Genomic DNA, 27076 nt, shown 5'->3' with positions numbered 1-27076 from the left:
CGGCTTGCTCGGGGAAGGAGTTCGTTAATATTTTTGTGGTTTGCTTCCAGTCTATCTAGGGTTTTATGCCGTACTCATCTGTGCACTGAAGGTAATTTGGCTTCTGCTCAAGGTGAAGACCTCCTGCTCACCAGCCCCCTAAAATAGCCCATTGAAATGGAAGTGTCGATTTCTCGCTTTAGGCAAAAATGAAATGTGTTTTGTTGCGTTTCTTTAACGGCCCTTTTCCCCAACCTGCCGCGCTCTCATGCGAAGCCTCCGGCTGCCTGTGTCCGTGGGACAGCGGGAGCCGCAGCCGGATGCTCGGTCCCCGTCCCGCCTGGGAAGACCCTGCCGCCGCTGCGTGCCCGCGCTGGGGGTCTGCTCCCAGCCCATACCGGAGAGGAAGCATCCCCTTTCTTGCACCCAAATAGCCATTTTTTTCCCATTTTTTAAGTACCTTTTTTTCCCCTCTGTCCCCTTTCAATTACTTTTAAGCAGGGATCTCTCCTCCACTGCCAAAGAGGGATGTGTTTTCCGCGGACGGCTCTCGCAGCTGTCCGGGCCCCGCTCTGAGCCGGCCATTGTGCACTGCATGAAGGCGCCTTTATTCTCCGACCCGGAGCTGGAGCTCCGCTCGCCACTGCCATTGCCGCTTCTTCTGGTGCGGCTGCCTGGCTTTCGGAAAGAAATTTGGCTCCGTGTGAAGGATGCATTAACAGACACCTTCTCTAATTGTCCACCTGGCGCTAAGGCATCTCGACGCTTACTCTGGGGCCATTTAACTCGCTGGGAACACGCTGTGCGAGAACAGAAAGTGCGTGGGGTTGCCGAGGAGCCTGGAGAGCTGGCGGCTGAAAAGGGAAATGATCTCCTTCCCTCCCCCTGCACGAAGCCACAGCAGCCATCGTGCGAAAGCTGCTCTAGAAACCGTGAGGCCTCGCGCTGCCGAAGCCGTCCTCGTGTCTGGGAATGGCGGAGCGGGGACGGCCGGCGGTTCAAGCCGGGTTCGGGTGCAGCGTTGCGGCAGGTTAACGTGCCCTGCGGCGGCAAGGAGCGGCCGAACTCCCTGGGGTCTGCGCGCGCCGAGGGAAGGGCTGAGCTGGGGCATTGCCGCCTCTCAGAAGGGCGGGTGCGAGCAGGGTGCGTGTCCACGGGGGTGGCTTTCCTTGAGGAAAGCCGTGACGCATGTGCAGCCTGACGAAGCGTGCAGAAGCGATGTTTCAGCGCTTGGAAGAAATCCCACGTGTTCTGCTCCTGCGTGGGGGAGCTGCTGCCAGCGGCGGGAGAAGCTGCTCTGCTCCGGTCTGAGCGCAGCCGGCCCTGGAGACGGGGCTGCTCTGCGAGGTGGAGGTGCTGGTCCCTAGGGATGACGTCTCCGAGCGAGGGGCTGATCTCTGCTGCTGGTGAACATCTCTGCTCCGGGACCGGTGTCTCCGGTGCAAAACAAGATCCCACCCAGGCTCTGGTTTTCTCCTCCCATGCAGGCACAGCCCCGCAGGGCTGCGTGTGGCTGGGACGGGGCAGCAGGCAGGGAACCACTCGCCAGGTGTTTGCCCTCCTCTTGCAGATCTGCCCGCTCCCCTCGGCAGGCAGGAGGCCGGGAAGGGGCCGGGAGCTGAGCTCGACCGGGGGGAGATGGCAGCCGCTGTTGTCCTGGCGGGTTCCCGGGTGCCGGCTGCGGTCGGCTGGGTGGTTGCGGCAGCCGTAGGTCGCTTTGTGGCTGCTGGAGACCTGGGAGGGTGAGGGAGAGCAGGAAATCCGAGGGAGTGTCAGTGCTTTGCTGTGGCTTTCTTAATGAATCTTGCATTCGGCACGCTTGTGGCTGGGAGATGGAGGCGGAAGATGAGCTCCTCTGGGAAGAGGGAGCGGCAGAGCTGGCTTCGGAGGAGAGCCGGTTGCGGGAGGCGCCTGCCCCCGAGCTCCCAGCCCTGCGCTGCCGCGTGCTGCCGGAGGAAGGGGACAAGCTTGGTCTCCAAAATCATCTCTTGCCTAGAGAAGGTGTGGGGGGGGTGGCGGAGGGGGAGGCATCTGCTCGTAACTGGGGATGTTTCATCCATTTTGATGCGTCCAGTCTCCATCTTGATTGCACGGAGCTCCCTGTCGTGGTGTCGAGCCTTTCCCGCTGAGCACCGGCTCCAACGCTGCCGATGCTGATGCTTTAAAGACAGAAGGGAAGCGAGGTTTGTAGGAGGTGGTACTCTTCAATCAAACCAAATGACATCAAACGGAGCCTTTTTGCAGGTCCGAGGAATAATTAGTGGCGTTACATGGTGGGGAGAGTTTCCTCCCACCCTTTGGGAACTGGGATTTGGACTGGGGACCGGACCTTCCCCATCCTCTTCCTCCCCTCGCAGCATCCCCGCTGCAGACCGGACAGAAGCTGCCTGGACCTGGCTGCGGCATTTCCTTCACATGGCAGAAACTGGAGAGAAATCATGGCACCTTCTCTGCCTGTCAGGAGCCTGAGGGCGAGCTGGGTCATGAAACGCGTGAAATGAGCTGTGGCGCCGGCAGCGGCTCCTGCCCGTGGTGCTGCCAGCTGCGGCTGCGGCGAGGCAGATGCAGGGGCCCTCCTTCCGTGGGCTGAGCAAAAAGTTAAGTGGATCCTTGGAGCAGGGAATTTAGCGGAAGACTAGGGATGACACAAGCTAAATGTTTAGGGAATTGCATGTGTTTGACTGCCTTTGCTTTTAACAAACGTTCACAGTTGCGTTTCATTGGGTTTTCAAGATTTCCTGCCTTCCCAAGGGCTTGCGCTTGCTCTTCAGAGCAAAAGCTGCAATCGGCGTGGAAGTGTTTGCTGCAGAGAGCTGGATCTTTGGGAAGAAAGTGAAATGCTAAAAGACTGGCAAGAAGATAGCCCGAGCCGGCGCGGCTGTGGGTGCCGGGCTCTGCTGTGTGCCGGGCTCTGCCGCGTGCCGGGGCAATGGCCCTCGCCTGGGAGCCCCCGGCTCGGCGCGTTGGGTTCGAAGCCCACGCGGCTTCACTACGTTTTGACCCTTCCCAAGTGCAGCTCTTGCCTGAACTTCTGCTGCTGGCCCTGCCTTGGCATCACCCCCGAGCTGGCTGGCTCTGGTACCCACCCTGCGTGTGTTACGTGTGCGGCTGCGCACGCTGGGTTTTTCACGTTTGGCGCTGCCCCCGCCGCTGTGGATTGGCCAAAAGAGGCCTCGGTGCAGCGCCCTGACCGGCAAAGCGCAGCCTGGCACTGCCGGGGACCCTTGGGTCTCTGCCTTCCCTTCTGCCCGCGACCCTTCTGCAAAGGGGGAGTTGTGCAGCCTGTGCTTGGTGGAGGGGTGCAGTGACCCCCCATTGCAGCCTGTGCTCGGGGGGCTGCGGTGAGCCCCCATTGCAGCCTGTGCTCAGTGGGGGGGTGCAGTGACCCCCCATTGCAGCCTGTGCTCGGTGGGGGGCTGCAGTGACCCCCAATTGCAGCCTGCGCTCGGGGGCTGCAGTGACCCCCAATTACAGCCTGCGCTCGTTGGGGGGGTGCAGTGACCCCCAATTACAGCCTGCGCTCGTTGGGGGGGTGCAGTGACCCCCAATTGCAGCCTGTACTTGGGGGGGTGCAGTGACCCCCAGTTGCAGCCTGTGCTCGGTGGGGGGCTGCAGTGACCCCCAGTTGCAGCCTGTGCTTGGGGGGGTGCAGTGACCCCCAGTTGCAGCCTGTGCTCAGTGAGGGGTGCAGTGACCCCCAATTGCAGCCTGTGCTCAGTGGGGGGGTGCAGTGACCCCCAATTGCAGCCTGCTCTCGGGGGGCTGCAGTGACCCCCAATTGCAGCCTGTGCTCAGTGGGGGGGTGCAGTGACCCCCGATTGCAGCCTGTGCTTGGGGGGGTGCAGTGACCCCCGATTGCAGCAGCCCCCTCACGGTGCCCGTTTTGGCGGGGGGGAGTGTGCCCCGTCCACAGCCGCCTAGGGGAGAGGCCCCGGGATTCTTCCCAGCCCTGCTCCCGTCCCCGGCGTCCGGGCCAGGCCCGCGCTCTGGGCTTTAGGTTTTCCTCCTGCTGTTGTCACCACTTCGTTTTATTTCTGCGCGTCCCGGGAGCGTGGTGCCGGGGTCGCCCTCCCTCCCCTCGCGCGCCGGCCCGGCCGTGCCCGTGCGCATTTCCTGGGCGCAGGATGGATACAGAACCCGTCCTGCTGCTGCCGCTGCCGGTGCTGTCTCTGTGATTTAAAAATGTTACTTTTTAATTTGTTCTCATTTGGGTTTTCTTATTTTTTTTCCCTGTCTTTTTTACTGTCTAGCATAGAAAATAAACCGCCTTTGGCTCCCAGGAGCTAATTCATCCAAGTTAAATGATCTTTAAAATCTGTTAGTGCATCATGGATCTCGGTTCCTGTTTCCTCGCAGTGTAATTAATGCTTCAGTTTAAATTTTCTCCTTTCCTTAGGGGCAAGGTTGATGGATCTGATGCCAGGCTAAAACTTTTGCTGAGCCATTAGAAAGAAATCAAACTAAAAGCAATCTAGTCCTTAATTTAAATTTTTTTTTTTTTTAAATAACTTGTCTTTGGGAAGAAACTGATCTTGTTTATTATCGTTATTTCTTTTCTCATCCAGCACCGAAGACATGTAGCCCTAAACAGTTTGCATGCAAAGATCAGATTACGTGCATATCTAAGGGCTGGCGCTGTGACGGGGAAAAGGATTGTCCGGATGGCTCGGATGAATCACCCGATATATGTATGTATGCCTTCCTTCCTAATAATGTTCTTTTCGGTTTTGTTTCATCCGTTCTCTCATTGCACGGTCGTTCCAGGGTCCCAAACAGGCAGCACTGCGCAACAGCTCTACCTCAGCTCCTGTTTCTCCTGTGGTACCAGGAGCCCGCAGCACCTCGGGGGGGTGGGTGCCACGCGCAGCAGGAGTCCAAGCCGTCCGCCTGTCCGTCCTCACTTTATCTCCCTAGCTGCTGCTGCTCCTGGGGCCTCTGGCTCTGGGGCCGCGATCCATCATAACAAAACAGCCTCCTGGGAAGAGGGTATCACCGATTGATTTTTTTGCTCCCATCAAAATTCATTTATATGAGGAAGGCAGAGTCCTGGAGGCGAGGATGCAGCGAGCCGTGGCACGGGGTCAGCTCCGAGGCAGCTGCACCCCTTCCCCAAGCGGCTGTGCCCCCGGTGCCTGGCATTCAATGAGTGCTCGGAGCGAGGGCTGGGCTGAAGGGAAGAAGGAGACCTCTGGGAGCCCTGGGGAACCGCCGGGGAAAGCAACGCCGCTTTCCCCAGATGTGTTTGGATTAGGACGCTGTGTTGGTTTTCCTGGTTTTGTCCAGGGCTGTTGGAGCCGCTCTGCGGTGCCGGCGGCCCCGGCACTGGGGATGCTCCTGCCTCAGATGGGGCAGTCGGGTCTTGGTCCGGAAGCAAACGGGGAACTGGGCTGGGTCGGATGGGGCGCAGGGGCTGGGGCGTGTGTGTCTGCACGGGGCAGCGAGCCAGAGCCGTGCTGGTGCCGGCGGCTCTGCTCCGGCTGGGCTGGAGCACGGAACCACCTCTCCCTGTGTCCCGGTTTCTCCCTCTGTCTGACGAGGGAGGCTCTGCTGCCCTTGTTGCCTCGCAGGAGCGGCCTCGTTAGGTCGTTTTACTGTGCCAGGAAAGCAGCCTTGAGATGCTGGGCCGGCCGGGCAGCCGCAGCCAGGTTCATCCCTGCCGCTGCTACCAGTGACCAGCAAAATTGTCCTCGTCCCCTGGCCCAGAGATCCTTCCCAGCCTCCCGCTTCACGCTGTACTTGGCATAAAGGTCTCCTCCAAAGCAGTTTCTGGTTCGGCACCGGGGTTCTTTATTTCTTAAGGCAAAATGATGCAAGCGTCCCCTCCGTGGGAGGGATGAGGGGGCTGGAATGGGCTGTCTGGCTCCAGTCAATCAGCAGCCCTGGAAAATTACTGCAGGAGGACTCAGAGGCCCTTCCCTGGCTGGAAGAAATCCGTCCTGATTGATGTATTCGGCTTGCTGCGCGTGTCTGCGCTCGCTTCACCGCCCCCGCAGCCATACGGACAGGTGAACGGAAAACGGACCCCTCGGATGCTTTTCCCTCTTCCCTTTCTTCCTCTTTCTTCACTGCGAAGGCATCACTGGTGGGGGCTGGCAGTCTCCCCCCTGGACAGGGAAGGCAGAGCCACATCTGCCTGCTCCGGCTGCTGCCGCCCCGCCGGGAGCTGGAAAACGTTGGTGTCCTGCGCAGCCCGGCCGTGAGCATCCCCCGCCGCTGCCCGCCTGGCCCCTCCCCGACCCCTGCTCCGGCACCACGGCCCGGCGAGGGCCGGTGAGGGCTGGCGGTTCTGCGGATGCACCTCGCGCCTCGCGGCCGTCGTGGCCTCGGGGGATGGAGGTAGGAACGCTCGCAGGTTTGTTCGGTCCCCCGAGGCCTTGAGCACCCGCAGCTCCTGTTAGAGGAGGGGAGCTCGTTCCCCAGGGGCCACGGGACCCCCACAAACCGTGTGCCCCTCGGTATGTGCTCGGTACTTCCAGGACAGGCAAGTGAGAGCTTCTTGCAGAGCACAGACCAAAGCCCAGCATTTCCTCTCTCCTCGCCCTGCCCACCACATGTGGGACAGAGTCCGCGAGTTTCCATCGCCACCGCAGACCCTAAACTTCGGAAGCGCTCTTTTCCTGGGGAGCGGTTCCCTCCCCGGCTTCAGACGCAACCGCTGAGCTTTGGGGACCTGGAGGGGCTTGACCTTTCTGAGGGACTCTGCCCACCTTCCCCAAGTTCCCGCTTGAAGCCCCCAGGACGCGTTAGCCCGGGGAGCACCGGGCGGGAGCCAGGAGGACGCTGTGTCCTCTGGGACGTGGAGGTTGGGGTCAGCGGCCGTCACCGCTGGCTCCTCTGCGCCGGCAGCCGGGCAGCGCTCGGCGCAGTGCCGGTGCGCGTCTGGCCTGTGCCCATCTGTGCCTTTCCCACGGGCAGGGGGTACGAATGGAGGGCGCTGCCTGCTGCCTGCCTGCTCCTGCCTGGGCTCGCATGAGCGGAGTCCGACCTGTCGGCACACGCAGGGCGCGGAGCCCGGGATCTGCGGGATTGCCAGGCAAGCTTTTCTCACGCCACTTCAGCACCGGGGCTTCCAGCAGGCTCTCATCCTCCTTATCTTTTTGGCAGGGAGAGATTGACTTTTATTACTATTATTTAATATCTTTTTTTAAGCCCAGTCTGCAAACACAGCTCTTGCACGCTGCTTGGCGCACCCTTTCGCTGCCTGGCAGCACAGCAGGGTTATTTACATTGCACTAATGTACTCGTGTCAGAGTCTCTTGAAATGCCGTCTATTATGTGCGAGGTTTTCCTCCCTGGGGAATCCTTTTAAGTATTTGCTGGCTTTGCTCACGTGTTAGCTGAGCATAGGAAGAGTTCCCTTTCCGAGCTTGGTGCTGTGCTCTGCGCGAGTGGCTCGTACCCGCTTCTTGCCCAGTCAGTCAGTTTTTAACGCCATGGAGCTTTCCTGGGGGGGACAAAAACTTGGACAAGAGCCTCCATCCTGTTGAAAATCAAAGGAATTGAGGGACTCTGAGAAGTGAATTTGCTGTGGCTCAGCCATGGCCATCATCTGGCCACTGCATCCTGGCTGGCCTCGTGCCTGGAGCTCTCCCGGCTCAGCTGGGTGCCCTGGCCAGGCTGGGGGTTTGCCCGCGAGCGGGACAGCCGAGCTGCCGGCGCGCGTTTCTCTGGCCGCACGACAGCGGCGCCATTTGCTTTGCTGCAGACGGATCTGTGGGTCCACAGCCTTCGGTCGCTTGGATGTTTGTGAGGATTCGGCATCAAACGGTTCATCGGTCCGAGGGTTCGGGTCTCAAATCCCTCGTCTCGCCGCACCGGCCCCGTGCTGGATCTGTCAGTGGCGTGGCCCTGCTCGGGTTTGGACGTGTCTCAAGCGAGCCTTTGCTCTCCTCTTCCTGCGGCGCTGGCGCCGGGCACAGCCGGGAGATGCCAACGGGACCTTCCCTGCGTGAGCTCCGCTGGTGCTCGGCTGCTGGCGCTGCCGCCTGTCCCGGCGGGCGAGCGGGACCGTCCCACTGCCAGCTCCTCCTGCCCGGTCCTTCTTCGCGTTCCCCCACATCTGTGTCTCTCTGGGCTGTTGCCAAATCAAATACGGGCTGCGTTTACAGGAGGAAGAATTGCTTTTCTTCTTTCCTCCCTTTTTTTTTTTTTTTCTTTTTTTTTCTTAAGTGGTTTTTAGAGGTTAAAAATTTCTGTCTAATTCAGCTCCTTGGGGTGTACCACAGGCTTGTCACATGTAATAAATTGGCTCATTTGTTAGTGCGCCAAGACAGTCAAAAGCAAACAAAGTGGCTTGTAGATCCTGCCCTGTTTGTGATAAGTAGTTTGATCCAGGCTCTTTGCAGGGGAATAATGGACACGGCAGATCAGTTTTGACTGATGAACTGTGCACTTTATTTCAGTGCCTTCATTCTTTTGGCCGGTATATTGATACTACTTAATTAACCCTTAATTTGCAATTACTCCGTGCCCAGATAGCGCTGCTGTTCAGCCCTCTGTGAAAAAAAAAAGCCATGAAGCAGCACCTGGTAAGAAATTCTCCTGGGAATCGTCTGCTGGCTGCCCTGGATTGGGTCTGGGAAAGAGGAGGAACCCACATCCTGCTGGCTGCCATGGAGCCCGGGCATCCCGAGCTCCGTACCCCCCATCCCGGAGGAGCCCATCGCCCCAGTGCCGAGCCAGTCGGCTAACTGGAAACATACTGGAACGCGTTTGACGCGCGGCCTGTGTGCAGGGGAGTGATCTGGCGTCTGGAGCCCGTTAGATTTCTGTTCTTCGGGCAGCTTTTATGCAAGAAGCGACACACGTGTGTCAGCAGCCCAGAGGTAGTCACTTCGCACAAGACGGACAAATGGAAGGGGGTGACGTTTTCGCCGTGGCAGGGTGGGCAACCTTTCTGCAAGGCGCGGTGTTTGCGTGCTCTTAGCGGGGGTTTTCGTGAGCTGCTCCTGCCGTGGGAGCCTCCTGCCCATCTCTGCAGGAGCAGCAGCGTGCCGGGCTGTGGGGCAGCTTGTTGAAGATTTCCTGCTGGATTTTTAGTTCTGCAAAGGCTGTGGTGTGTTTGGGAAAGGCAGAGGAGCAACCCAGCCTGCTCCGGCTGCTCCTTGAGTAGCAATTTGCTGTTTCAAAGTCCGGAGGACGGAGGGATGGGTGTGCAAAGGCGTCTGCCTGGGACGTGCGAAGGGGTCTTGTGCAGGGTCGGGAGAACTACGGGGTCGGAGGCAGCGGGTCCTGTCCGGCCCTCACCCAAACGCCCCTCGGCCCTTGCCCAGGGGAGCGAGATGGGCTCCTCCTCCCTCGCCCTCCTCGCTGCCGGCTGAGCCGCGGGGCACGCAGGCAGCGCCGGCAGTGCAAGTCCTGCCTGTGCCCGGGGCAGAGCCCCCGCAGCTGCCTGCTGCAGAAGGCTCCGAGAGGAGCCACCCCCAGGCTTTAACCTTGGCCTCCCCTTAGTTACGCCAGCCGCTTGCTGCACACAGGGGCTGCGGCACAGGGATGGCAGCGGGGTGCTGGGAGACGAGGCTGGGGGAGAAGCCCCGGTGCAGCCCTGGGACGCTGAGCTGCCGGGCTGGAGGCAGGAGCCAGGACTACCCCTGCCTGCCCCAGGGTGTTTGCGGTCCCGACGTTCCTCCGTGGGGTTTGCAGTGCCCTTTCCGCAGCCACGTGTGCTGCTGAGAGCTTTTAGCCCCCGCTGGAGCTTCACCTGCCGGGAGCCTGCGGATTAAGATTAAAAGCACGTCTAGCGTAGCTCCGCAGCGACAGCTCGCAGGGAGCGAAACCGAGCCCTTGCTTGCCGGGAGCGCGTTGGCGGGGCAGGAGCTGTGCTGGGTGAGGATGTGCTGGCACACGGAGCGCTGGGCCGGACCCTGCAAGCTGCACGTGATGTAACGCGCCTCTCCAAGGAGAGTTTCAGCTTATTTAGGACAAACTCCGCAGGTGGAGTTTTCGATGAAGGTGACTGCTGGTCTCAATAGCTCTCTAAAACGGGACCGTGCCTGGACGACGCGCTCGGCGCGTGACGTGCCGCAGGTGCCTTTCTCGGCGCTCACCTGGCGCTTTGCCGGCTGCGCCGGACGGGGTGGTCCGCGGGGAGCTCGGGGAGCTATTTCTGCCGGCGGGGCTGATGTGCCGCCTGCCCTGCTGATGCGAGGGCGAGGCATTAAACAGCCGCTGTCTCCCTGTAAAATGGGATTTTAGCATTTCGCTTGCACGCTGCCGTTGACTCATCAGAGGCGTGTTGGTGGCTCCAGCGAGAGCTGGCGAAACGCTGCGTATTCAGGCCCTAAAGTGAAACTTTGGTTTGGGGCCGGGGAGGAGAGGAGAGAGAGCCTGCGGAGGGGAGTTGGGCTTCGCAGAGCGCTCCGGTCCGCGTGCTGTGCCGTGCTGTGCCGGTGGGCCGCCGACGCTGAGCCCACGCTGCGCCAGCGCTGTGCCGGGGCTCGCCGTCAGCGTGTCACCCCCAGGCAAGCTGCCTTCCAGCGTTGGAGCCAAGGATGCTGGTGGAGCTTTTAACGGGGTTTCAGGATGTTAATCGATTTACGGTGTATTTTGTTGTTTGTCTCAACGCCATGCTTCTTTTCAGAGAAGCTTAAAAATAAAGCCTTGCTTCTTTTGTAATTTTTCTAGTTAATAATGGAGATTAAGTCTCCTTGTGTCGCATAGCCCTGGTTCTTAACGACCCCCCGCAAGCCTGCCTGCACAGCAGCCTCTTAATAAAGAGCGTGTTGGCACCCGAGGGAGGGCTTGGGGCGGCGGGGGCCGGCGTGGCTGTGCTCGGGGTGCTCGGCGCTGCCTGACCCTGCGTGCCCCCGGCCCTCCCTGCAGTGAGGGGTGCCCAGAGCTGTGCGTCCGGGCAGCCCGGCGTGGATGTGACCCGCGGGAGCTTGAAACAGGGAGTTTGGGGCTGCTGAGGTCCGGGGTCACTTTCTGCCTGGGACCCCAGCCCGTCAACCCGGCTTGTTCCTGAGGGTGGGCACGTGTCCACCGACGGCAGTCTTTGGGGCTGGGTGGGGGGTCCCCATCCGCCCCGGCTGCTCCAGGTCTCCTTCCTTTTCGCACGATGCTCCTGCTTGGGCCATGTGCCACGGAGGTGATGGAAAAGGGAAAGTTCACCCAGACGGGTCAACGCTTTTCCTCCCCGGAGAGCAGTGCCCGCAGCGGTCCTGCCTGCTTTGAAAGGGAAGTCCAGTGTCTGTGTAATGAGCTTCCTCCGGGGAGAGCTAGGGATGCTGGAGGGGCCAGAGCCTGGTTTGAGCCTTTTCTGGCCTCGAGCTGCTGTGGGAGCTGAGAGGATTTGGGACTGGTCTTGCTGGGTGGATGCTGCTTTCACTCTGGGGCACGTGCCGGGCAGGGGAATCCAAACCAAGGAGGATTTAACATACGTCTGGGCAGAGGGAATCCAAACGCGTTTGCAGGCTTGCTGCCAGCGCGGTGCTTGCCTGCTGTCGGCTACCGCAAAATGTTCCCACAAATGTCCTGGGGAACGTGAGGTTCCCTGAACCCCTTAAGAGCTTTTACCCAAAATCTCGCTGTGCGAGGCCATGTCCAGCGGGTGCTGGAGTCGCAGCAGAGCAATGTGGGGGGGCCAAGAGTTCCCTCGAAGTTTTGGGTGTTTCCTCCAGGCAATGGGGTTGCAGAGCTGTCACGCTCTCCCTTCGGTGACAGTTCTGCCTTTTTCTGTCTTGCAGGTCCGCAGAGCAAGGTGTCTCGATGCCAGCCCAACGAGCACAACTGCCTGGGCACAGAGCTGTGCATTCACATGAGCAAACTGTGCAACGGGCTCCACGACTGCTTCGACGGCTCCGACGAGGGGCCGCACTGTCGGGGTAGGTGTCCGGGGCAGGGATGGCAGTCAAAGAGGGGCTGCGGGTAGGGGGGCTGCCCCGTGAGATGCTGCCTTTGCCTCCTTTCCTCCCCGGCCATGGTAAGAGTCACGAGGTCCCCGGTTGTCCCCGCTTTCTGGCTGTACGGTTGGTTTTGTTTAACGGCTTTGCACCGGTGCCACCGCGCTCCGTGCTCCCCTCTCCCAGCCGAGCGCAGCTGGCGCGGGGCAGCTCAGCGCTGGGCTGGCCGGTGGCAGATCCAGAGATTAGCCAGAGCCGCTTGCAAGTGAAATGCCCGTCATTCCTGAGCCTGCAGGCCATTAAATAGCTGCATTGTCTCCTGGGTTTAAAAGCTTGGAGGGCTGGGGTTCTGGTCAGATAAGAGATACCGGTATGTTTTTTTCCTAATTTCCAGGAGCTTTGTCCCCACTCCTGGCCTGTCCCCGATTGCTAATCCTGCTGGAAAACTCTCCCTAAATCAGCGTGCGCCGGCTCGCTGGTGCGCAGATTAGTCGCTCAGAAACGCCTGTCCTGGGCTGACCCCTGGAGCTGGGTCTCTGCAGACTCTGGGCGAGCAGCGAGCGTGTTTTTCTCCCCAGCCCTTCCTCTGCCTGGGGTGGAGGGCTCCTGTCCTGCTCAGCCCCAACCAGGTGTGGGACACCGGGCCCCGAATGAAGGGCTCCCTCCCTCCCACCCGGCCGCAGGGCTGCGACGGAGCTCCTCTCCGCTGCCCGGCTCCCGCGGGAGGAGCCCAGGGCAGGTTCTGCAGCTGTTCCCGAGCTGACAATTAATATTGCACTAATAGTTCTCATTACTTAAGTGGGATCTGATTTTTCATAACTGGGCAGCACGTGACCAGCGCGCACAAGGTGAGGGCTGGGTGTGGGCAGGCCCCGTGTCAGGACAGTTGCTGCTCGCAGGTTTGGGCACGCTGGGACGTCACCCCTTGCTTAGTGCTTGTGTCAGATGCCGAGGTCCTCCCTGCCCGCCAGCCGGCCGGCGGGGAGCTGGCGGTGCCGCCCCAGGGAGGTATTTCCTCGCAGCTGGTTGTGGGCTCTGCCCCGGGGCTTGGGGAGATGAGCTGTTGCCCCGCTTCGTGCTCTGGCTGCTGGAACGTCGTGCCGCCCCGTCCCGCTCCCCTTGCTGCCCTTTTGCACCTGGCCTCTGCCCGGGGCCGCTCGCTCCCTCTGCAGCGGGCGGGAGGTTTGTCCCGCAGGGGTGCAGAGACACGTCGGGGAGCCGGGGAGCCTCCGCTGCCCTTGCAGACATCCACGGGGGTGGAAATGCCATCGGAGCCTCCATGCTGAGACTCCCCCATCGTCCCCCTCCCGCAGACCTGGCACTCTTGGGGGTTATTCTTTTTTTTTTGGATGCATGGGGTGCTTTAGCTGAGAGATAAGAATCTGAAATGAATAGCTGGGCCTGCCAAAGCCGATAAACCTTGTAAACAACTTGGCCGGGCCCTGCCTGGCTTATTAAACGGTTCCACATGCGAGGGGCAGGATTTTCACAGCGCCTGGGTGCTGCTGCTCCATCCAGCCCGGGCTGCGAAGGGGGACGTGGAAAGGGCCGGATGGTTTTGGTTTGGAGAGGCTCGTGGCTGGGCGGCTGCCGTTTCCCCTCCGCCAGCAGATTTGCTGGGACCCAGTTCAACGCCCTCTGAGCACCCAAAGCGACTGGGTCGGGCAGGGCGAGGAGAGGAAGGGAGAAAATAAAACCCAACGTAAACCAACCCCCCAACGAAAGGCTGAGAGTGCGTCCCTCACAGCAGGCTGAGGAGGTCCCGTTGCTAAATGGCCTTGATGAAGTTGGAGGGTGCTGCCGTTTATCAGCGGAGTGAGGCGGGCAGCCCCGGCCTCCCCTTGCCCGTTGGCAGCGCTGGGCAAGTGGGGGCTTTGTTGGTGTTCGTGACAACTGCTAATAATGGAGACGAAGCCGCGGGAGGCGGTGAGCCAGGCAGCCGCATCTCTGGTCCCAGCTTTGCCCCGGGGCTGCCCGACCCTGACCCTGACCCTGGCGCCGGGGCGGTGCTGCCTCTGCAGGGGGACGGGTGGCTGGGGGGCTCTGGGCTCTCCGGTGCGTCCGGCAGCTGCCTGCCCGAGCGCTCCGCCGCTGCCTGCACCGCAGCATCTCTGGCACGGAGTGGTCCCCGGGCTCCCTGCAGCCCTGGTTAGAGGGGGGTTGCTGCGGAGAGGGTGTGCCGGATAAGCTTGCCCCGAAGTCCCTCTGGGATCCATGTCCCCCGGGATACCCTGGAGCCGAGTCCCGCGCCGCTCTCCTGCGTGAGGGGTGCCGGGTCTCGGCTGGCTGCGGCCACAACGGGCTCCCGGCGGGAAGCGGTGTCGAGTCAGCCGCTTTGGGGGACGGGTGGGGCTGCTCAGACCCCCCTCTCATGGAGCAGCCTCCGTTACAGCCTCCCCTCGCTCTGCTGAGGGCCTCGGCCCTTCCCTCCCCGTTGGGGAGCAGGGGGACAGCGTGGAGGCCCCCAGCAAAGCCCGGAGGGGTGCCTGGGGGTCCCCTTCGCCCAGTGCCAGGGCCCGGGCGTCCATCCTCTTCCTCACCCGAGCGTCCCTGCTCGCACATCGGTGACATCCTCTCTCCTCCGTCTTCCCTGTCTCCTCAGAACAATTAGCAAACTGCACGGCCCTGGCCTGCCAGCACCACTGCGTGCCGACGCTGAGCGGACCGGCCTGCTACTGCAACAACTCCTTCCAGCTGGCCGAGGACAGGAGGAGCTGCAAAGGTCGGTGCGGGGTGGGCAGAGCCGTCGTCCCAGCACGGTGCCGGCTGCTCCTCTGGGCTGTGGCCGGTGCCGCCGTCTCGGCAGCAGTGCTGGGGCTTGGCCGTGCGGCCAGAGGGACTCAGGGCTCGGCAGCCCCTGACCTTGACGGGGGTTGATGGTTGGACTGGATGATCTTAAAGGTCTTTTCCAACCTCAACGATTCGACGATTCGATGATGATTCTATGAACATGGGGCTGACGGCACGGGACACTGCCTCCCTGCCGCCGTGGGGCCGTTATGTGGATGCAGCTCCTGAAAGCCTGAGTGAGGAATATTGGGAGGGAGTCAGGAAAAGGCTTTGCCGTTGCATATGGAGTCAGGGGCCATCGCTGGGCTTGTACGTGCTTCTGGTGTCCGTGCCTCAGAGGATGCCGGAAAATAGGAGAGGGTCAGCGAGGAGTGATCAGATCAATGCCATGCCTGGAAACAAGTCTGGAAGTGAGAGATTGCAGCGGCTCCGTCTCTTTCATTTATCTGAGCAGAGGTGAAAGGGGCCTTTATCAGCTCCTGCACGCACCTCTGGGGGCAAGAGCTCTCTGGTGGAGACTGCTCTTTCATCTAGCAGAAGAAAGAGCAGCGTGCAAGCCAGGGCTTTGGAAGCTGAAGATTAGAGAAATTCAGACTGGAAATTTAGGTGCAGATTTTGCAGAGCAGGGGGGAGGGGCGGTGGATAATTAGGCCTTGAAAAGGCTCAGCTGTGAGGCAGGGATTGTCCCTTCTCTGCCCTGCTGCTGATGCTGGAGCAGAAAGCTGGGGGCTGCCTGCAGGTGTCACCAGGTGACGCTGGCCAGGAATTCTGCTGGGACCAGTCCCTTCGGCCTGGGGATCATATCCTCCCCTGCAGCTCTGCCTTGGAGAAAAGGGGGAGCCTTCATTCCCTCTTAAGGCAGCTAAGGAGAGATGTTTGCTAGTCCAAACCTTGGGGTTTTTGCCTTCTTTTCCAGACTTCGATGAATGCACCATCTATGGGACCTGCAGCCAGACATGCACCAACACGGAGGGCTCCTACACGTGCAGCTGTGTTGAAGGATACCTCTTACAGCCTGATAACAGATCCTGCAAAGCCAAGAACGGTGAGATCCTTGGCAGGAGAAGCGTGCTGCTTCTGGGCAGCTCTGCAAACCGTGGCCTCCTGCCGTGTGTGCACCCCTGTCCCCGGTTCTTCACTTCAGGGTGCTCTTCCCTGAGGCCTGTCCTGTGCTACCACCTTCTTGCACGTGTTGGGCTGCGTGTCGCGGTCTGGTTTTCACTGGAGCAAAGGGCCAGGCTGATAGGGCTTTGCAGCCATGAGCTTTGGGTGCTCTGCCATGACCACCCTTCTCCTCTCCCTTCCCTGCCAGAGCCCGTGGACCGTCCTCCCGTGCTGCTCATCGCCAACTCCCAGAACATCCTGGCCACCTACCTGAGCGGAGCCCCTGTGCCCAACATCACCCCCACCAGCGCCAAGCAGACCACAGCCATGGACTTCAACTACATTGAAGACACGGTGTGCTGGGTTCACGTGGGCGACAGTGCCTCCCAGACCATCCTCAAGTGTGCCAAGATCCCCAACCTGAAGGGCTTCGTGGAAGAGCGCTCCATCAACATCTCCCTCAGCCTACACCGTGAGTACCCGCTCCCCTTTGGACCTTGCTCCCAGCCCTTGCTCCCCCCGTCCCCATCTCCTTTTGACGGCCTGAGCATCCCCAGTCAGCGGTGGGTGAGGTTGGGGTGTATTTTGGTAGGAGGCAGCTTTCCACGGGACCAGGCACCGAGGCTTCAGCACAAACGTAGCTTTTGGCTTTCATTTTCTTTCCCTCTTGTTATTTCTGGCAAGTTTTGTGGTTTCTTTGTGTGAGTATATGAGGAAGAACAATACCGCAAGGAATGGAGATGGTACCTGTGTAGCGGGTTCGGGGATGGCCGTTCTCATTCCTCTCTTGGTTTTCTCCCCATGTTCTCCTGGTCAAACCAGGCGTTGGTCCCCACCCCAAGCAGTGACTGAGAACAAAACCCCAACCAAGAAGGGCCTCCCGTTGGGCGGCCATGTGAGTCACCGGCGTGAGTGGCAGACGGTGGTTTCATTCTGCTTGTGTCTCCCCAGCCGTAATGAGTGTGGTTACAGCTCCGTCTCCTGTTTGGGCTTGCTGGTCCCAGTTCAGCAGTCAGAACAGGAAGGAGAGTTACTTGCTGGGATTTCGGTGCTCTTTGACTCAGGTCCGTGCCCGTGCCCGCTCTCCCGAGAGCCTCTGCCCGGGGAGGGGGCCCAGCAGAAGCCACGGGCTTTGAGGAGCCTTTCACGTGTGCTCTCACGGGTGCAGAGCAGTTGGTGGGGTCCCTCCGAGAGGGGAGGTAGGTGGGTGCCGTAGCCGTACAGCCGGGATGTGGGAAGCTGCTCCTGGTGTTGTACTGTTGCCGATTTTATCCTATGAAACCACAGACCAAGTCAGTCAGGAAGAGATTTGGGGTATCTGGGGTTTGTAGTGCATCTCCGTCAGGTTTTGCAGCCCCCAGCTTCCCTGGTGTCATCCTCCCGCTGTCTTTTGCCTCCTGAAGTTAGGGGTGCTTCCAGGGGGAGACCGTGCAGTGCCTGATGCAAGAGGGGTCCCCTTCTTCCGCAGAGATGCGGGTGCTGTTACGTGATGAGCAATCGCTAACCTAGCAAATTACATGAACGTGTGTGAACCAATGTTTGCAAATGAGTAAAGGGCTCAGGCGGATCTCGAAGCCGAGGGCGTTTCTCTGCCGAGGGCAATGTCACGGTGCCCGGCCACCGAGGGGGAACGAGCTGAAGCCCTGGCTGAAGCGTGGGGTGCGAGTCGGGAGGCTGACGGGGACCTGCTGGCCCCTGCCGCCGCTCGGGCTTGCGCTGGGGCTGGGACTCGGCAGGATCCGGCCGCTGCGCACTGCCGAGGGTGTGTGCAGCATGGTTAATTTAAGCTTGCACTGTGTATTTTTAGGGCAGTGTGTATTTTTAGGGAGAGGCCTCACCCTTTGCTCTTGCAGGCGATAGCCTGAAATTAGGCAGGATGGGGCTCAGCTCTGCCCTCCGCTCCCCCCGCCGATGGTTTAAGGAGGTCTCTGCTTTCACGTGCTCCTTCTGGCTGCTCTCTTAAGGCTTCCTCAGGCAGAGTTTGGTCTCCCCGTAGTTCACCAGAGGGGCAGACAGCAGCCTCATGTAAAGCTCTGGCTGTGCGCTTCTTTTTCCCATCAAGCTCAGTTTTAACGCTGTAATATCCTGTAGGTGGGAGCTGCAGCGGAGGCCGTGGTTCGCGGATGGCACGTGAGCCGTCAGCTGCGGGTTGGCCCAGGGGAAGGGGAACTGCTGGGATTCGGGTGGGAGGTTTCGGGGTGTTAAGTCAGCCTGGGTGCCTTTCCGCAGCCAGGTCGCCGCACTGGGAGGGTCCTGAGCTTTCTGGGGTGCCTTCACTTGGCCGTGGATGGCACGAGGCCGAGGGTGCAGCAGCCCCAGGGATCGGTGACCCGGCTCGTGAATCGAGGTGGCTGCAGGAGGAGCGGCCACCCTGACCACGAGCAAGTGGTGATGAGGCGTCGGTGCAGGACCAGGACCTGCGGCACCGACCGCAGCCCCTCTGCCGTACCCAGCTGAGGTCGTCGGCCTGGCAGGCCTTTGGGGCAGATGTTTTGGGTTGCTCCAGGACGTTAATCTGAGACACGACCTTTTAATTACGGTCAGGAGGGGAAGGGAGCTCGTAATAAGAGCGTGTTCAAGTCCAAACAAGAAAAGGTGCCTTGCTTTGCTCGGCCTCCCGATGGGTTGCGATAGCACAGGGTGGGAAGAGGGGAATTCAGCTGACCTGGATGGGAAAGCACCTGCCCTTGCCCCGGGATGACGGGTGCATTCCCATCCGCAGGGAAGGGCGGACCAGCGGCTCCTGCTGCTGTTGGGTGGAGGCCGCTCGCGGAGGAGCTGCGAAGGGGTCCCTCCTCCGGTGTGAAGTGTGAAACGACCTCAGGTTTGGGCTGCGGAGCACAACCACACACTCGGGCACTGAGTTTCAGCCCTGAGATGTGAGCTCGTGCTGCGGTCGTGCTGTTAGCCTCCTTCCCTGCAGACTGTGCTCCGGCGGGTCCGTGCTGCCTGGACAGACGCGTGCCGTCTGGCAACGCTGCATTAGCAATAACAATCCAACGCACCTCGGAAGGAGCGAGAACACAGCTCCTGTGCGCGTCCTGGCAGGTCTTCCTCCTGCCCAGGGAGGGTGTGATGGAGGGCCTCCCTTCACCCCCTCCGTTAACCAGCTCTGAGCTGCCGCCTCTGCCCTCCCTTGGGGACCGTGGCAGAGACCTGCGGTAGCGACGCATCTCGGCGGGTGCCGTTCGTGGCGGGTTGGGATGCAGAGAAGGTGGGAGCGGGGCTGCCCCGAGCTGCTCGTTGGCTACGTGGCCCCAGTTGCTTTTTATTCCTATTTCCCAAGGGAATGGTCCTTCCACAGTTTTGCCGTGTGCTCCCGGCAGGCTGTGCAGCTCCGCGCTGTGTTCGGCAGGTGGCTGCCCGTGCGGGGCTGCGTTCGTGCCCGCGCGGCCTCGCCTGGGTCGCCGTGGGTTGGAGATGTGCGGGGAAACGTCCTCGCGAGGCAGGGTTTGTTCACGAGCACAAACAAGACGGAGAAATGAGTTTCCCCCAGCCCTGGGTCCAATGCTGGGGGTTGTGATGAGGAGATAATGTCACTCCCGTGCTCCTCTCTGTCAGGACACTGGAGAGACCTGTGAATCCAATTAGTGGTTTCCCTCTTTATTTGCTTCTTTATGGCATTATCTGCTAACAGCAGGAGTCAGGCTTCCCTGGTGCCTGCTGCTAATGGGGCTTGAGTTGGCATCTGATGGGGGAAGACTGATGCTGAAGGGCTGGAAATTAGCAGCCCCCAGCTGTCAGGGGTAGGTCTGGGCTGGTGAGATGTCACAGCCCCGCTCCGATAGCAGCCGTGCTTCCCTGCCTTTCTGTCCCCGCTCCCTTCCTGCAGAGAGATTAGTGTCATTTGTGTTGTGGGAGATGAATGCTATTAACAGGGCTTGGCAAGACCCACTGTACTCTGAAGCTTTGCTTTTCCCCTAGTCCTTGCAATTCTAAGTTCTTTTTTTCTATCCGCAGTCTTGAGTACCAATGCACTTTTTCATCATGACTGTCCCTTGGTTCCCAAATACACGCTGCCCGTGGACATTTTTCACACGCAGTGATTTTCTCAGTTGATCTGAGCTGGCCGGTTCCTTACCCCCAGGTCTTTTTCCAGAGACACACTAAAAAATCAGAGGCTGGCGAAGTCTTCCATCTATTTCTCTTACAAAAAAAAGACCTCATGCTGGAACTGAATTATTTCTCTCCGCCATCAGTCGGAGCCGACTGCGGTGGCTGGGAAGCCCTGGGCACCTCTCCGGTATGGAGGTGACCAGGAGGACGCGTGGGGCTTGCTGGTGGTGCTGGTGGTGCTGGTGGCTGCGCCGCGGGGCCGAGGCAGCCCCTGGCTAGCACCGCCGAGCAGCCGAACCCACCGCAGCCTGGTGCGGGGACGCTGTGGCCGCTCACCGGGCTGGGGTCCAGCCTGTCCCCATCCCCGCGGGGAACTCGGAGGTGGCACCTTCCTGCCCAGCCCCTGGAGCTCGGCTTCTCTTGGGGCTGCTCCTTGGCTGTTGAGAGCTCGCTGGAGCGCCCGCCGGGCTCAGCCCCGGGAGAAGGACGGGGCACGAGCGCAGCGAGAAGGATGGGGCACGAGCGCACGTGCGATGGTGTGGGAGCGGTGCAGGGGAGGGCTCGTCCTTCCTGCCAACGCTGAATTGCAACAAGGGGAACTTGTCTTGTTCTTCCTCCCTTTCCGCTCTCTCTCCTTCTCCCTCTCCTCTGCTCTGTGTGAAAATCCAGCGCTGTTTCTGACCGGGGAGGATCCTGGCAGGCATCGCACGTCCGCTCGTGCTCAAGGACAGAAAGGCGCATGCCTGCACAGGGGGAGAGCCGCTCTCCAGAGTGTGCGGATGCTTTGCTCCACCGGCACCCAGCGTCCGCTCGGACCAGTGGAGCATCGCCGCTGCGAGCGGGGTGACATGGGGCAGGTTCCCCATCAACCCCGCAGCCCCCATCAGCCCGGACCCCTCCAGACCCAGCCTTGCGTGGGGCTGGGGACGGCTGGTGACCAGGGCAGGTTTTGCTGTGAAGTGACAGCGCTCGCATACAGGCGTGAAGGAGAGGAACCGCCCCTGCCCTGCCTGTGTCTGGCAGGGGGCTGCTGCCGGTCCCGCGGACCCACCTTGCTCGGCAGCTAATCCCTGACCGCCGGGGCCTTCCTGATCCCGTGGGTTTTCTCAACCAGATTCCAGCCTCCACGTGTTTGCTGAGACAATGTCCTTGCTTGTTTGGAGTTGAGTTTCCAAAGAATTTCAAAGCAAAATAACACACACAAAAAAATTTAAAAATAAAAATCTGCTTCCAGGCCTTTGTGCTGCTCAGCCCTCGCAGCCGGGCAGCCCCCAGGTCAGTGCTGCCTCCCCCCGGGGCGGGCGCTGCCCAAGCTCCTCGGGCGTAGGGTGCAGGTGGGAGTACGCTGCGGGTCCTGCCCGGCGCTGCGATGGATGCCGGTCGGTCCACGGCCTCGCTCTGTACCGGGGAAGCAGCGGATCCTTGTTGGAGCAGCAGCACCTCCCTTGATTATAATTTCCCTGCTGCCATTTCTGCTAAGATGAATGTGTGCAGAAAGCTTGCTGCATCCCGTGGCCCGGTCGGAGACCTCCGCTCCCCCAGCTCTCCGTGCCACCCAGGTCGAGCCCCCACCCATGCCCCCTCATCCCAGGGCCGGGACCCCTTGGGGAGCGTGTGCCCTGGCTGCGGCTTCTTGGGCAAGTCCCCGAGCCCCGCTTGAGCCCCCGGGGCTGGGCCAGAGACGGGCAAGGGAAGCAGCGCTCTGGTCTGTGGTCAGATTTGTGCGACCTTCAATTGCATTTGTGCCCCCGTTCCCCACGGGTGACATGAGAAGGTGTTGACACCTCCCCGGAGCGCGCACAGCGGGCTTGGGGCGAGAGCGGGTCGGGCACGCAGCCCTGCAAGGAGCCCTCCTTAAGAGGACACCGGTAATTGGCAGCAGCTTGACCCCGCGCCAGCCGCCTCTCGGCCTCCGCGGCATTTGTGTGAGCGCTGCCGTGGCGGCGTTAAAGCCTCGGCTCCAGCGCGGTGTGATCGAGTGATACTCGGCTTTCAGGAAAAGGCAGGAGTTCTTTGCTTTTACTATGGAAAAATACTAGAGAACATGTATCAGGAGACCGAAACCTGGGTTTCTCAGAGGGTCTCCTTCCCCTGCTCTTTCTTTTTTCCCTTTCTTGGCCGACTCGTGAATTTTTGCATGGTCAGAACCTCTGCGGTGCCAGGGTTTGTTGTGCTGAATGCATTTCTTGTGCCGGAAGGTCGCTGGTGCCAGTACCGCTAATTCACGGCCCCAGCAGCCCAGGTGTCAGGAGCTTTGGTTCTCTCCCAGCGCAGGGCGATAGCTGCAGGTTTGCTGACGTCCCGCGGTAACGGAGCCGGCGCTGTGCTGGCCTTGCCCCGGGGCTGCGGCGTGGGGATTGCGGCCGGCTCCCAGGCGGAGTGGGCAGGAATGTCGGCTGCTCGGCAGGACGTGTCCAGGGCTGCTGGGAAAGGGCTGCGGAGGTTCCTTGATTTATTATTTCTTGTTTTAAGGTTTGTTGTTTTCTTTTTCTTTTATAAAACAAGCCCCCAGGAAGGGGTTTGAAATATCAGGACATTTGATCCCGAGTGCATTATAAACCCTAAACGATAGCAATCTGGCCATTATTAAAATACCTTCCTGGGCAGCATCTATCTAAACAAGCATGTCTAGGAGGTTGTTTTCATTGACTCCATTTCAGCCCTGTTACTCGTAATGACCTGTCCTGTTGCCAATAAGCAGAAGAGCTGTAGGGTTTGGGACAAATTGATTTCAGGGAGATGTTGCTCTGCAGAGGAATCCAAGTACATTTCTTTCCCCACTTGCATGGAAAGCTATTTTTCTTCCTCGCTGCCTCGTACTAGCCAAGAAAGAGGCTCCGATGTGAACTTACTTGGCAAGAAAGCGGGATGATTGGTAATTTCATCTGCTGATTCCTTTCTTTTTTTTTTTTTTTTTTAACTGTTGATGACTGTTCTCATAGCAGCGATGCATGAGAGCAAGGGATGGGTGCAGTGTCTGGGGCCGGTGCACTCGCACCAGCGCGGCAGCTCTTTGTGTTGGAGGGGATGACGGCCACGATGATTTTAATCACTCTGTTAACTGAGTGCCTGCCGGTCTCTGTTCAGCCTGGAGGCAGATTTGCCGCAGAGACGCTCGGGACTGTTCTGCGGCTCTGCTCGCCACCTCTGGCTTTAATTACCCCCCGGTGTTCCCTCATGTGTGGGATGGGGATGAAGTCCCCGATGGGACCGAGACCCCCTGGAGCTGGGCTGGGGTGGTTTCTGTTTCTCTCCAAGGTTTGCTGAGTGCTCCGAGGGCTGCAGCATCCCCGTGCTGGGAGGGGACAGCTCTGCGGTGCTTGAGCTTGGACAGATCTGCTGCCCGAGCTGCCGTCTCCCTTCCTCGTGGCCACCCCGATCCCCCGGGCAGCGGTGGCGGAGCGGGGAAGGGTCTTCTCCGCCTCCCCCTTCCTGGGACGGAGAAGCGGCGTGTGGTCCCACACTGCTCCCCTCTGTCTCCCCAGGCCAGCCCCGAGGCGTCGAGCGTGGGGCGAGCTGTGTTCCCACGTTGCTGGGGACAAAAGGGTGACGTTGATGTCCTGAGTAATTGGGATCCTCTTGTGCGCAGGGACGGGTTTCCTTTCAAATGGACAGGAGCGTGTTTATCCCTGCACACATCTGTCTGTCCCACACCACTGCCTGCCGTGCTCGTGCTGGGTTCACTGCGCTGCGGCCGAGCCCTGCCGGGATCGTCTCTGCCCAGACTGGCCCCATTTTCGCTTTCTTGTCCCCCCACCCCCCAAAGTCATCCCGATGACGGTTCCTGTCGAGCCTGTGTCTCTCTCCTCTCACCCAGAAGGAAGCCAAGCGCCCTGTCCGTCCGTCAGCCTCTGCTGAATATTTTTGCCCGTAGAATGGCCTCATTAAGGCAGAGTAATTAGCGGTCCCTTGGCTGCCCTCCATGCAGCTGAGATGGAGCAAGCTCCATCTCTGTTCCTGCTCTTCCCACCTCCGGTGCTGCAGCCGAGCTCGCTCAGGGACGCTGCGGGGCTGAGCCCGGCCGAGGGGTGCGGGGCCGGTTTGGGAGCGGGGAGGAGGCACGAGCTGTCTGGCAGCTGGGTGACAAAATGCTGCCTGGGGCGTCCCCACCCCAGGGAATGGAGGCTGTGTCAGCCTGGGGCTGTGCCCGGTGCTGGAGTCGTGCCGCTGACCCCTGAGCGTTCCTCTTAGGACGTGGCTGCGGCGCTGCACCGGCCGGGCTGGGGGTCTGAGGCACGGAGACGGCGCAAGCCGGGGGTCTGGACAGCCCTGGGGAAGGGCGATGCCCTGGCACCTTCCATTAACCGGCAGTCGCTCCGCCTGTCCCCAGGGATGGACGGGCCGGGGCTTTCCTCCCGCAGTGCCCCAGCGACCGGGGGGCTGCGCCGCCCCGGGGGGGCCGCTTTTACCTCACGGGCAGTGTTTGGCTTGCGCGGGCGTGCGTGTGCGCAGAGGCCACGAGGATCCTTCCGAGCGCCGAGTCAGACGTCCTGGACGCGGGCCACCGGCTTCCACCCAGCGGTTCCTCCTCTGAGCTAAACAGCTTAAAAGAGAGGGGTTTAAATTTATTTATTCTTTAGCCTGGTTTTCTAAGAAAACAAGGCTGACGTGATGGCGGTGACTGCGTGTGCCGGTGTCTGTCCCGTCCGCAGTCCCCTCCTCTCCAGCTCGGAGCTGGCGGTGAGGCTCGAGGTGGGGGCTCCTCGCACAAGGAGCTGCCTGTTCCCGGGAGCCAGTGTGGGGGGGCTGTGCCGGACCCTCGAGGGGCGCGGGGTGCCCGTCCGTCCTGCGGCCGATGCCTTTCGGGGCTGGAGTTTGTCTTCATGCCTGTCCTGTTAACATACTTCTAATTACGGAAAATTGTCCCCAGGAGCAGTGTTTATCCACGGAGCATGTTGCCGTTACAGAGACGGTCTTGTTCTCCGGGGGAGAGGATGTCTGTGGAGGGAAGAGACAGAAATTCCTCCAGATTATGGTATTATGTAAATGTATCAAACGGATCATTCCCTATAAAAAGGAAAGTAGGAAACCAATGTATTTGAGAAGCCCTGGGGACTGCATTCCTGACGAGCCTCTGTTCCTCTTCTGGAGGCGTTTTTGAACTGAAACATTCGGCAACTTTTCCAAGCTTTTTTCTGCAGGAGCCGCGTGTCGTTGGCTCTCCCGGTGCCTGGTGCCTTGGGACGTGCAGCGCGGCCACCCGCCGGGGCTCCTCGCTGGTTGGCAAGTTGGACACGGCCCCCCCTCACCCCTCGGGCTCTGGCTCGTGTGGGTTTTGCTGGGAACGGGAGAACGCAGCGCCGACTGCCCTGGGAGGCCGCTCTCTGGGCGGCTTCTCCGCTTCTGCTGCGGCGTGGACGGGCAGTTTTGGTGCGGTGTCTGCTTGGGCCGTGCGCTGCACGGTTATCTGCGTGCGTTTCCCTGCGGTCGGTCACCGCAGCCTCAATGCCTTAGGCGCTTGTTTGCTGCTGGGGTTTGTGTTAGGTCTGATCCACCGTAGCTGAAGCAAAAAGTGTGGGCTGTTCTTAGTAGATGCACTTGGACAATAAATATTCTTTATTTAAAAACAACATGTGAATGTCAGCAGCAGAGCTCGGTCCAGCTCTTTTATCCATCCCATGTGTTGGGGCGAGGGTGGAAATGCACCTCAGCAGAACGGGGAGCGGGGACCATTGGTGACAGACCTCCCTGCCTGGCCTCGGAAATGTTTTCAGCGGCCTGATGATGTTTTCAGCGGCTTCAAAGGGAGGTCTTGCAAGGAAGGTTCCCAGCAGAGCTTGGACCTCTCCTGACCAGTGTCCCTGTCCTGCCCTGCTCCAGACACCCCATGGGGAGCGCTGCCTTTAGGAGTAATCGAGAAGTGGGATTTCTTCCAGACTGCTGCAGCGCAGAGCACTTATTTCCGAGCTCTTTGCACATTCCCCACTATAGGTGGTTTCTCTTCTTCCACGCTTAACTGTGCAAGAGTCAGGGTGAGCTGCTGAGTTGCACGCATCTTAACTGCAGCTGTTTCAGAACTGTGTCGAAATCCATGTTTTAGTCTGAGAGAAGATTGCGCGTTTCCTTCCTCCTTGTGTCAGGCCACAATTGATGTATTTGCAGACTGCACAACAACTGATTCATGCAGAGGAAAGTTATGTGCTGGGTCAGCAAAGCTTGTTCCCCAAAAAACCCACAGCCTTGCGGTGCTTGAGTAGTTGTGGGGTAAATCAGATGCTCCACGGCTCAGGTTGAGGGAGGGAGAAGCTCTGGCAGGAGCTCCTGTGGACAGCTGTTGAGTTGATGACCCACTTGTGTCAAGGAGCTCTTTGAGCAGGACAAGATGCTCCCAGCCCCATCGAGCACCGGATGAAGTTGGAATTGGAGAGGAGGAAGGCTGTTGCTGAGAGTGCCTGGGAAGACTTGGAAGAGTTGACGGGGCCAAGAACTTCTTGTGTGGAGGCTAGATGCTTCTTCTGCTTCTCGGGGCAGTCGCTCTCCCCTGGCGCGCCCCAGTAGTGCCGTGACAGGTCTCAGCCCAGTGTCGGAGGAGCCTGGGCTGGAAGGGGCACGTGTCCTCCGGCCAGTTGGCCCCAGCAGTGGCTCCTGTTGGCCCCAGAGGCTGCTTCCACTTCTTCCACAGGTGGCCATGAGAAGAAAAAGGGAAAATCCAAGCACAGTGTGTCATAGTTTATTTTGTGGCAGGGACTACAGCAAAAGCTTGGTCAGGATCGCTCGGTTTGTGTTGAGTGTGAAACCAGGAAACATCTGTGCAGGGTGGGTTTCGGAGTTTGCTGAAGTTGCCAGCCCGCCCTTGTTGAGCAACGTGCCACTCGCACTCTGATGAACTTCTTGGTGCTCCCTCTCCCTTCTGTCCTTCCTTCGTCTGCCCTCTCCTCACGAGGAAGGGAACAGTCAAGGCCCGCTTCTACCAGTGGCGTTCCTGGCTGGCGCCTCTGAGCAGGGCCGGCTGGCACGGACCGTGGCTCGCTGGCCTGACAAGATTGGTTAGCTTCTTCCAGGAACAGCCTTTAAAGTTGCCATTCCCTGTTCTCTGCCCCCACAAACTCATTTTCAAACGCGAGCAAATAAATAAATCTTGGGAAATGAGTTTTGCATGTTGCAATTCCTTGCAACGCCCAGCGATGGTTGAGCAAGGAGGAAGACTTGACTCTGGAATGGGAATTGGTGGGGAGGATGCGCTCGCCAGCCGGCCCCCCCTCCGCTGCTGGGAGCTGCGGGCAGGAGGAGAGGGGTGGTCACTGCCCCCCGGCTTCTTCCTTCCATGAAATTTGTTCACAGGACCCCTCTCGTGCCCGGGGACGGGC

General features: G+C 60.0%; 1 protein-coding gene across 1 annotated transcript in view; it reads left to right on the top strand.

The window, feature by feature from the left end:
- Positions 1-27076, top strand: part of LRP1 (LDL receptor related protein 1) — a 93767-nt gene that overhangs the window by 14108 nt on the left and 52583 nt on the right. Inside the window, exons 2-6 of the mRNA XM_075724875.1 lie at positions 4545-4667; positions 11664-11801; positions 14422-14541; positions 15526-15654; positions 15922-16185. Coding sequence (XP_075580990.1) covers positions 4545-4667; positions 11664-11801; positions 14422-14541; positions 15526-15654; positions 15922-16185 — 774 coding nt within the window. The remainder of the gene's footprint in view (positions 1-4544; positions 4668-11663; positions 11802-14421; positions 14542-15525; positions 15655-15921; positions 16186-27076) is intronic.

The sequence above is a fragment of the Pelecanus crispus genome, chromosome 26, assembly GCF_030463565.1.
Source record: "Pelecanus crispus isolate bPelCri1 chromosome 26, bPelCri1.pri, whole genome shotgun sequence".
NCBI classification, from domain to species: domain Eukaryota; kingdom Metazoa; phylum Chordata; class Aves; order Pelecaniformes; family Pelecanidae; genus Pelecanus; species Pelecanus crispus.
This window is presented reverse-complemented; position numbering and strand designations above follow the sequence as displayed.